This window comes from Antennarius striatus, chromosome 5 (genome assembly GCF_040054535.1).
Source record: "Antennarius striatus isolate MH-2024 chromosome 5, ASM4005453v1, whole genome shotgun sequence".
Lineage (NCBI taxonomy): Eukaryota > Metazoa > Chordata > Actinopteri > Lophiiformes > Antennariidae > Antennarius > Antennarius striatus.
Window position 1 is genome coordinate 26,178,317 of NC_090780.1, and position 11,684 is coordinate 26,190,000.

At 49.5% G+C, this 11,684-nt stretch overlaps 1 protein-coding gene across 13 annotated transcripts in view; it reads left to right on the top strand.

The window, feature by feature from the left end:
- Positions 1-176: 176 nt before the first annotated feature.
- The window catches only part of dock3 (dedicator of cytokinesis 3), a 39,578-nt gene continuing 28,070 nt past the window's right edge, over positions 177-11,684 (top strand). For 5 of the 13 annotated variants that reach the window (XM_068314899.1, XM_068314903.1, XM_068314904.1 and 2 more), the window contains exon 1: positions 178-625. In XM_068314899.1, the coding sequence (XP_068171000.1) occupies positions 592-625 (34 nt within the window). In that variant the 5' untranslated portion in view covers positions 178-591. Of the gene's footprint in view, positions 626-11,684 lie in introns of all 13 variants that reach the window. The other 8 variants (XM_068314898.1, XM_068314900.1, XM_068314901.1 and 5 more) reach the window with 2 other exon arrangements.

Below are 11,684 nucleotides of genomic sequence, written 5' to 3' on the forward strand. Positions count from 1 at the left end.
TGCCCTGCCGCTACCGCTGCCGCTGCCGCTACCGCTGCCGCTGCCGCTCCGGCTGCCGCTGCCGCTGCCGCTGCCGCTACCGCTGCCGCTACCGCTGCCGCTGCCGCTACCGCTACCGCTGCCGCTGCCGCTACCGCTGCCGCTACCGCTGCCGCTGCCGCTGCCGCTGCCGCTGCGCACGACTCCTCCGGTCGCTTCACACCGGACCCGCGCGCGGAACGGACGGATTCCAGCTCCGCTCGCGTTGCGTTTGGTCACAGCACCGGAATGAGACGTCACCGGGAGACACTGCCGCACCGACGGAGAACCGGATCCCCACCGCGCTGAACTTACCGGACTAACGATTCTTACGCGCTGTGGGACGTTGTCACCGGACGCCCCCCCACCCCCCCGTTGATCTGTTCGCGTCCCGGGGCAGGATCCGTGCTTCACTCGCGTTCGTCGCGGGATTTCGGAACGTTTTGTCGGGTGAAGCGTGAGTGACGCAGAGCCCCGGTGCCCCGGTACCGGACGCGGTGATGGTCCCCATCAGCCCCTGAGGAGAGTTCCATCATCAAGTTAACTTTTAGCCCTCCAACCCCCCAGTTTGAGATGTGGACCCCAACGGAGGAGAAGATAGGAGTGGGTGAGTCCAGGAGGGATGAAGATGATGGTGATGATGATGATGGTGATGATGATGATGATGGTGATGATGATGGTGATGATGATGGTGATGATGGTGATGATGATGATGGTGATGATGATGGTGATGATGATGATGGTGATGATGATGATGATGGTGATGATGGTGATGATGATGATGATGATGATGATGGTGATGATGGTGATGATGGTGATGATGATGGTGATGATGATGATGATGATGATGATGGTGATGGTGATGATGGTGATGATGATGATGGTGATGATGGTGATGATGATGGTGATGGTGATGATGGTGATGATGATGATGATGATGATGGTGATGATGGTGATGATGGTGATGATGATGGTGATGATGATGATGGTGATGGTGATGATGGTGATGATGGTGATGATGATGATGATGATGATGGTGATGATGGTGATGATGGTGATGATGATGGTGATGGTGATGGTGATGATGGTGATGATGATGATGATGGTGATGATGGTGATGATGATGATGGTGATGATGATGGTGATGGTGGTGATAGTGCCACAGAGCATGTAGCTGTATAGCATAGTTAGCGCTAATACTAGCTTAGCTTAGGAAGCTCAAAAGCTAGGAAGGCTAACTGATTGTTTTCACACCAGGTCAGAGGTCAGTTGTGTTTTTAATGTTTGCATGATGTCAACATGGGGGGCAGGGTTTGGAGGGGGGGTCTTCACTCCAACACGCTTCATGGAACGAGACACAGGACACCTGAGACACAGGACAAATGAGACACAGGACACCTGAGACACAGGACAAATGAGACACAGGACACCTGAGACACAGGACAAATGAGACACAGGACACCTGAGACACAGGACAAATGAGACACAGGACACCTGAGACACAGGACAAATGAGACACAGGACAAATGAGACACAGGACACCTGAGACACAGGACAAATGAGACACAGGACAAATGAGACACAGGACAAATGAGACACAGGACAAATGAGACACAGGACAGTCGTTGTCGTTGGTCTTCGGTGAATCTGTCCTCTCCTCCCTGACTGCGCCGAGCGTCTGTGGCGGATCGATGAGGAGGCGTGTCTGATGTGGAAGCCCCTCCCCTCCTGGAACACCTCGTGGACGAGGGTTTGACACGCCCACCTGGGCGTGGCGTTGACGTCCCGTCAGGGTTCCATGTTTGTAGATCTAATCTGTTTTTTTGCTGCTGGTTGAGGCTCTGCATACCAACCTGGGGGGGGTTCGGGTGGGGGGGGGGCCCATAGAGGCACCAACACAGTCGGCACGACGACTGCCCCCCCAGAAAACAGCTATTCAGCAGCATGAATGCAGCTTTGTGGCTCCATAGAGGCCCCTGAATGCAGCTTCACACCCCCTCAACCCCCCCCACCCCTTTACCCCCCACCCCCACCCCACTCCTCACCCCCCCTCCTAGTTCCCACATTCAGAAAACACAAAACCCACCTGGAAACATTATTTACATTCAAACATGTGGAGGGCAGGGCTACAGCTGATTGGACGGTTTTCACTGAAGGAGCCACAAGACTGAGTTGTTTGTTTGTTTGTTTGTTGTTGTTGTTGTTGTTTACTGTGAGACTCACAAACAAACGTCACCTGACCAATCAGGAGGAGGAGCTGTGAGTTGGATGGATCTACTCCTTCTGACAGTAGATGAACGTTATCCCTCAGTCACATGTCAAACAGGCCCCGCCCCTCTACCAATAGATCAACCAATGAGCAGAGGAGAGAGCCTCGGGGGCGGGGGGGGCAGTGTTTTCAATGAAACAACATGAAAAACAAAAGCTTGACTGATTTGTTGTCATGCAGAAGTGAAGTTGCCATAGAAACCAGTTCAATATATTCAACAGTCCAGGTCCACACAGTGAAACAGTCCAGGTCCACACAGTGAAACAGTCCAGGTTCACACAGTGAAACAGTCCAGGTTCACACAGTGAAACAGTCCAGGTTCACACAGTGAAACAGTCCAGGTTCACACAGTGAAACAGTCCAGGTTCACACAGTGAAACAGTCCAGGTTCACACAGTGAAACAGTCCTGCTCCACTGACGGTGGGTCTACTTCCTGTTCCTGTCTGGTGATGTCAGACAGTGGAATCTGGTTTATTGGGTCGAAGCATCTTTGAACTGTCAAATGTAAACGGGGAGCAGTGAGGTATTTAGCATTTAGCGTTAGCATTCAGCAGCTAAATGTTCCTGTGAGGGTATTCACTGACCCAGATTCATGTCGTGTGTGTAAAATAACAGCTGTTCCCAGAGGACACACACACACACACACACACACACACACACACACACACACACACACACACACACACCTCCTCCAGACCAGGTTGGATGAGCAGCACTGGTTACCATGGTGATCCCCGGCGCTGGATTTCAGCATTAGCTGATCGAACCGAGGAGTGTCCAGCCAATCAGCACCGTTAGCGCGTAATGCTAATCATTTAGCCCCACCCGGCGCCCGTATGTTTTTACTGTGTCATCACTTCCTGTAACAGGAAGTGATGCTCCATGGAGAAACCTTCAGCCTGAATGACTAGCATTAGCATGGATGAGCGCGCGTTAGCATGCCTGAGCGCGCTGCTTCATGCATTATTCCCTGTTAGCATGTTCCTGAGCACACGTATGCTAACGCGACCCGACCACACGCCAGCAGCACGGTGTCCTCTGCATTATTCATGTGTGTAGTTTGTTCTGAAGGCACGGAGGCTCCGTCGGAACGCCATCAGCCCCCGCTAGAGCGGGGAACAGCCCTGCCCCCTCCTGAGACGACCCCGCCTCCTTCGGAAACAGCCCCGCCCCCTCCTGAAACCATAATTTTCCTTTTCTGCTTCGTGTGTCAGGAACAAGTTCTTCTGATGGGCTACACCCCAAGCTGGACGCCAGCCAGCGCTGTGTGTGTGTGTGTGTGTGTGTGTGTGTGTGTGTGTGTGTGTGTGTGTGTGTGTGTGTGTGTGTGTGTGTGTGTGAGAGTCTCAGCAGCGTTCTAGAGGAGATGTTCATGGTTGTTATGGTTACGCTCTGTTTTCCACCAGAAACACGACAGTCCATCAGATCCAGTTTAACCGACTCGTCTGAACACGCGTGTTCCGTGTTTGTCCACACGGAGGCGCAACATGGAACGTTAGCGGTTAGCAGTTAGCTGAGGATTGCCATCCATCCATCATCCATCCTCATGAATATTTTAGGGTTCTATCTTTAGATCTCATCCGACGTCGGTCTTCAGGAAGTGGGTGGAGCTAAATCTTTTATCCTGGTTTGAGATCGGATGAGGAACCTCCTGACATCCGACACCGGTGTGTGTGTGTGTGTGTGTGTGTGTGTGTGTGTGTGTGTGTGTGTGTGTGTGTGTGTGTGTGATGAAACCTCCTGAAACATCCTGCAGGGATGCTGTGAGGAGATGTGAGCAAGTTCCCATCATGCACCTGGTGTATGTCAATGAGGGTGTGATGACATCATCAGTTAACCTGATAGCATTAGCCGCTAGCTCAGACCAGTCACCTGATGATGATGATGATGATGATGGTCACTGATTTGACGTTAGCTCAGAAGCTAGGTGTGCTAACCTAGCATAAAGTGGTCTCAGCGTGTTAGCATTAGCCTCTGTCAGCGGCTATCTGTGGGGTTAAAGGTCACCAGCGCGTCTGACGGGTTTGTTGTGTCTGAGACGTGTGTATGGGAGTCTGGGGGGTGGGTGGGTGTGGCCTATCTGCTCTCTCCTCCCTCCTGTGATGATGTCACAGGCTGCTGTCCTGCAGCACATCCTGCTGAGCATGTACACCCCCCCACTCACCCCTCCCCCACTCTGTAGAGGTCTGTACATTCATTATTATGGTCTGTAGAGGTGATATTATGGTCTGTAGAGGTGATATTATGGTCTGTAGATTTATTATTATGGTCTGTATAGGTGATAGTATGGTCTGTAGGGGTGATATTATGGTCTGTAGAGGTGATATTATGGTCTGTAGATTTATTATTATGGTCTGTAGAGGTGATATTATGGTCTGTAGGGGTGATATTATGGTCTGTAGGGGTGATATTATGGTCTGTAGAGGTGATATTATGGTCTGTAGATTTATTATTATGGTCTGTATAGGTGATATTATGGTCTGTAGAGGTGATATTATGGTCTGTAGAGGTGATATTATGGTCTGTAGGGGTGATATTATGGTCTGTAGAGGTGATATTATGGTCTGTAGATTTATTATTATGGTCTGTATAGGTGATATTATGGTCTGTAGAGGTGATATTATGGTCTGTAGAGGTGATATTATGGTCTGTAGGGGTGATATTATGGTCTGTAGAGGTGATATTATGGTCTGTAGATTTATTATTATGGTCTGTAGAGGTGATATTATGGTCTGTAGATTAATTATGGTCTGTAGAGGTGATATTATGGTCTGTAGGGGTGATATTATGGTCTGTAGATTTATTATTATGGTCTGTAGAGGTGATATTATGGTCTGTAGGGTTGATATTATGGTCTGTAGAGGTGATATTATGGTCTGTAGATTTATTATTATGGTCTGTAGAGGTGATATTATGGTCTGTAGATTAATTATGGTCTTTAGAGGTGATATTATGGTCTGTAGGGGTGATATTATGGTCTGCAGGGGTGATATTATGGTCTGTAGGGGTGATATTATGGTCTGTAGGGGTGATATTATGGTCTGTAGAGGTGATATTATGGTCTGTAAATTTATTATTATGGTCTGTAGAGGTGATAATGTGGTAGAGGAGATATTATGGTCTGTAGAGGTGATATTATGGTCTGTTCTTTCTGCTCTCTCTGTTCTGTCGTTAGCCAGTGGTGGCTAACGTTTAATATTTTAACTCTTCATAGTTGTGTCTAATTTGCTGACTGGTCGTGGCGCTGGGACACACTCTCTGGTCTGGGGGGGGTTGTTCTGTCAGTGGCTGTGTGTTCCCGTCAGACAGACTTTATCCAGGTCACTAAGTTGATCTGATTAAATCAGTTTAACCCTTCCCCGAGGCCCACTTCCCCCCACTTCCCCCCACTTCCTCTCACTTCCTCTCACTTCCTCCTGCTCTCCCTCCTCTTCCTCACACAGAGTGGATCACTTTGTTAATCCCTGTCGATGTCACCTGTTAGTCAGACCCAATGCTAACGCAATGCTAACGTTGTAGCCCCCTGCGCTTCAAGTGGAGCCTTTTCTTGTGTCCTATTGGCTGTGAGATTAGTAGCATTACAGTGGGCGGAGTCCATCTGTCTGCAGACGGAATAAACAGAACGCCACGGCGTCCATTAAAGGAGTGTGTGTGTGCGTGTGTGTGTGTGTGTGTGTGTGTGTGTGTGTGTGTGTGTGTGTGTGTGTGTGTGTGTGTGTGTCTGTTTCTGGGGGGGTTAGGGTCCCATCCATCAGATATCCTCCTCGTTAATCCGGATTAATCGCGGTTGATGCCTCTTTTGTCCGAGGACACGCCTCCTCCTCTGCTCAACTTCATACAAATCAATTACACACACACACACACACACACACACACACACACACACACACACACACACACACACAATGTTCTGAGCAGTTCGTCCTCCAGGCCAGCAGGTGGCGCTATGATTCTAACAGTAAATTGAGCGTTTGTTAGCTAATTTAAATCACATCCAGCCCCCCCACAGGTCAGCTGACCTGACGTAGGTCACCTGAGCTCATCACATGTTCTGTTGTTTTGTTATTTGTTTACTAATAAGTTGTTTGTTTCAGACGTCCTGCCAGCCAATCGTCTCCTGGCTTCCTGTAAACACGTTTGAGCAGTCGTGGCGGCTAATTGCCAACGGCTAACAGCAAACGGCTAATTGCTGTGAGTAGGAACGAGATCTCCAGCTGATCCCAGAGTTCCTCAGGTGTTTCTCAGATGATCCACCTGCTATCCTGTAAAAAGGGGCGTCGTCTTGTCCCTCCTCTTTGTGATGTCATCATGTTACGTTCAGGAGTGGAAGCTAACGCGAGGGATCCCAATGATGCTAAAACAACAAGAAGCACCAGTCGAGGCTCCGCCTTTTTTTCTGGATGTACTCCTAAAGTAGGCGGGTCCTATTTGGAGTGCATCCTGCTGTGGTGGCGTCCCATTGGCTGTCAGAGCGAGATAAAGGGTTTCTCCTCCTCCCACCCCCAGCTTGTGGTCGTTATCCACAGATGGACTCGCTGCAGACGCTTTACGTAACAGACGGCGTCGCTCTGACCCACATGGAGACAACAAAGGCAGCCGCCGCCCCGCCGGGGGGCGCACTGCCGCCGCCGCCGCGCCGGCTGATGGTTTAAAGTGAGACGCTCCATCCCAGGGGTCTGATGACTCGTCAGCAGCGGCCCCCGTGCATTCAACATACATGTAACATGGACACGTGCCAATGAAGGCTAATGAAGGCTAATTTAGCATGTGACTGCATGATGTCTCTGATCCATCAGTGTCCATTTAAAAATAACCCAGGGATCAATAATTCAGTTCAGCTCACTGAGCATCTAATGGTCCTGATCAATAACCCCGGGGAGGGGGGTGTCCTTCAGATGCCCCTCTGAAGCCCCCGCCACACGCTAACTCAGTGCTGAGTCAGCAGTCCATTTCAAAACACCTCCGTCAGTCACCTGTCCTTCAGTAGGCCCCGCCCCGTTGAATCAGGTGACAGCAGCACCTGTGGGTCATCAGGTGTTCTCTGGGTGGGGGTCTATCGGTTCTCTCCAGATGGAAAGAATTTTCTGGTTGGAGTTCAGCAGAAACAGGAAGGACTCTTCATCGCCCCCACCTGGCGGGCAGGAGGGTCACCTGAGCTCTGTTTGTGTACGGCACAGGTGAGAGTGGACGACGGACCTGCTTTTATTTGGGCGAGTGAGAAGCAGCACTTCTTCAGCTTCCGGTTCACCGACAGGAAGTGACGTCAGGATGGGTCGGACGCTCTTGGTCGGATGCTCTTGGTCGGATGCTCTTGGTCGGATGTTCGTAGGTTGGATGTTCACGGGTCGGATGATTGTGGGTCTGATGTTGGGTTGGATGTTTGTACGTCAACTTCCTGTTCTTTGCTTTTTTATTGGTTGAAGTTGAGTTCTGTGATGTTTAAAGTTGCTACATTATTAATGAATACATTTACATAAATTAACCCCCCCGCTGCCCCCCCGTCCCGTGAACACACACTAATTAACTAAAGCGTCTCCTTCACGCATTAATGATTCATTCAACCGCCGCTAACCGTTCATGAACGACCTCCTGTCCGACCAATCAGCTCGCTGCGTGAGCTGGGGGTCAAAAGTTCACCAGATTCATGTAACGTTCAAGGAGCCTGGGAATAAAGAGCGCAGGAGAATGAAGGGGCTCCGCCCCCTCCTCCTGAGGACAGGAGGCCATCAGACCTGTTAGCACGTCTCTAGCAGTCAGCAAATTAGACACAACTATGAAGAGTTAAAATATTAAACGTTAGAGACGTTGTTTCTGCTTTTCCCTTCAGGGTCTCCACAGCCAATCAGTGTCCTCCATCTAACCCTGTCTTCTCATCCTCTTCTCTCACACCAACTACCTTCATGTCCTCTTTCACTACATCCATAAACCTCCTCTTTGGTCTTCCTCTAGGCCTCCTGCCTGGCAGTTCAGAACTCAGCATCCTTCTACCAATATATTCACTATCTCTCCTCTGGACATGTCCAAACCATCTCAGTCTGGCCTCTCTGACTTTATCTCCAGAACCTCTAACATGTGCTGTCCCTCTGATGGACTCATTCCTGATCCTATCCTTCCTGGTCACTCCCAGAGAGAACCTCAGCATCTTCATCTCTGCTACCTCCAGCTCTGTCTCCTCTCTTTTCCTCAGTGACACTGTCTCTAGACCAAACAACATCGCTGGTCTCACCACAGTTTTGTACACCTTTCCCTTCATTTTAGCTGAAACTCTTCTATCACACATCACACCTGACACTTTCCTCCACCCGTTCCATCCTGCCTGGACACGCTTCTTCACCTCTTTTCCACACTCTCCATTGCTCTGGACTGTTGACCCTAAGGACTTCAAATCCTCCACCTTCTTGATCTCTTCTCCCTGTAACCTCACTCTTCCACTTGGGTCCCTCTCATTCACACACATGTACTCTGTCTTACTGCGGCTAACCTTCATTCCTCTCCTTTCCAGGACAAACCTCCACCTCTCTAGCTTCTCCTCCACCTGTTCCCTGCTCTCACTGCAGATCACAATGTCATCTGCAAACATCATAGTCCATGGAGATTCCTGTCTGACCTCGTCTGTCAGCCTGTCCATCACCATAGCAACAAGAAGGGGCTCAGAGCTGATCCCTGATGCAGTCCCACCTCCACCTTGAACTCCTCTGTCACACCTACACACACCTCACCACTGTCTTACAGTCCTCATACATGTCCTGCACCGCTCTAACATACTTCTCTGCCACTCCAGACTTCCTCATACAATACCACAGTTCCTCTCTGGACACCCTGTCATCAGCTTTCTCCAGATCTACAAAAACACAATGCAGCTCCCTCTGGCCTTCTCTGTACTTCTCTATCAACATCCTCAAAGCAAATACTGCATCTGTAGTACTCTGTTTTGGCATGAAACCATACTGCTGCTCACAAATGTTCACTTCTGCCCTTAGTCTAGCTTCCACGACTCTCTCCCATAACTTCATTGTATGGCTCATCAGCTTTATTCCTCTGTAGTTGCCACAACTCTGCACATCTCCCTTGTTCTTAAAAATGGGCACCAGCACACTTCTCCTCCATTCCTCAGGCATCTTCTCACTATCTAAGATCCTGTTGAACAACCCAGTCAGAAACTCTACTGCCACCTCTCCTAGACACTTCCATACCTCTACAGGTATATCATCAGGGCCGACTGCCTTTCCACTCTTCATCCTCTTCAATGCCCTCCTCACTTCATCCTGACTAATCTTTGCTACTTCCTGGTCCACAACAGTCACCTCTTCTAGTCTTTGTTCTCTCTCATTTTCCACGTTCATCAACTCTTCAAAGTTCTCTTTCCATCTTCCCATCACACTACTGGCACCTGTCAATAGACTTCCATCCCTATCCTTAATCACCCTAACCTGCTGCACGTCCTTCCCATCTCTGTCTCTCTGTCTTGCCAACCGGTATAGATCAGTCTCTCCCTCCTTACTGTCCAACCTAGCATACAAGTCATCATTAGCTTCTTGTTTGGCCTTTGCTACTTCTACCTTCACCTTACGCTGCATCTCCCTGTACTCCTGTCTACTCTCCTCAGTCCTCTCAGTGTCCCACTTCTTCTTAGCTAACCTCTTTCTCTGTATACACTCCAGTACCTCCTCATTCCACCACCAAGTCTCCTTATCTACTTTCCTTCCAGATGACACACCAAGTACTCTCCTACCTGTCTCCCTGATCACATTAGCTGTAGTTGTCCAGTCATCTGGAAGCACCTCCTGACCACCCAGAGCCTGTCTTAACTCCTTCCTAAAAGTCATGCAACACTCTTCCTTTTTCAGCTTCCACCATTTCGTCTTCTGCTCTGCCTTTGTCCTGTTCATCTTCCTCACTACCAGAGTCATCCTACACACCACCATCCTATGCTGTTTGGCTACACTCTCACCTACCACTACTTTACAGTCACTGATCTCCTTCAGGTTACACCATCTACACAAGATGTAGTCTACCTGTGTGCTCCTACCTCCACTCTTATAGGTCACCCTATGTTCCTGCCTCTTCTGGAAGAAAGTATTCACTACAGCCATTTACATCCTTTTTGCAAAGTCAACCACCATCTGTCCTTCTGCGTTCCTCTCCTGGATACCAAACCTGCCCATCACCTCCTCATCACCTCTGTTTCCTGCACCAACATGTCCATTGAAGTCTGCTCCAATGACAACTCTCTCACTTCTAGGCATGCTCTGCATCACTTCATCAAAGTCCAGCCAGAATTTCTCCTTCTCCTCCAGCTCACATCCTACCTGTGGAGCATACCCACTAACAACATTGAACATCACACCTTCTATTTCTAGCTTCAGACTCATCACTCTATCTGACACTCTTTTTACCTCCAGGACATTCCTAACAAACTCCTCCTTCAAGATAACTCCTACTCCATTTCTCTTCCCATCTACACCATGATAGAACAACTTGAACCCTGCTCCTAAACTTCTAGCCTTGCTACCTTTCCACCTGGTCTCCTGGACACACAGTATGTCTACCTTCCTCCTCTGCATCATGTCAACCAACTCTCTACCTTTTCCTGTCATAGTTCCAACATTCAACGTCCCTACTCTTAGTCCTATACTCTTGGTGTTCCTCTTCTCTCTCTTCCTACGAACAGACTTTCCTCCTCTCCATGTTCGACCAACAGTAATCCAATTTCCACCGGCGCCCTGTAGGTCAACAGCACCCTGTAGGTCAACAGCACCCTGTAGGTCAACAGCACCCTGTAGGTCAACAGCACCCTGTAGGTCAACAGCACCCTGTAGGTCAACAGCACCCTGTAGGTCAACAGCAGCCTGTAGGTCAACAGCACCCTGTAGGTCAACAGCACCCTGTAGGTCAACAGCAGCCTGTAGGTCAACAGCACCCTCTGTATTTATCCTGGCTTGGGACCGGCACAATAAGACACTGGCTTGTGTCCTCTTGTGTCCTCTTGTGTCCTCTTGTGTCCTCTTGTGTCCTCTTGTGTCCTCTTGTGTCCTCTTGTGTCCTCTTGTGTCCTCTTGTGGCTACATTCCTTGTACATTCCTTAGCACGTCTAACACGGCTAAACGCTGTGGCTAACGTTAGCACGCCTAATGTGAGGAAACCCCTTTGTTTACGTGTTTCCGTGGCAACACTAGCTGGGATGTCCGTCACCTGATTGGAGCTCCTCTTGTCCAGTTTTCAGCCTCGTTTCTCAGATTATTTCTCTAAACCCCCGTGTCACCCGTCGGCCCCCCAGCCCCCATCCCGCCATCATCCATCCGTCATCCGTCTCCCCCTCATCCGTCCATCTGTTGATTTAATCCGTCTGTTGTTTTGAAGCAGATCCTCATTTGTGTGTGTGTGTGTGTGTGTGTG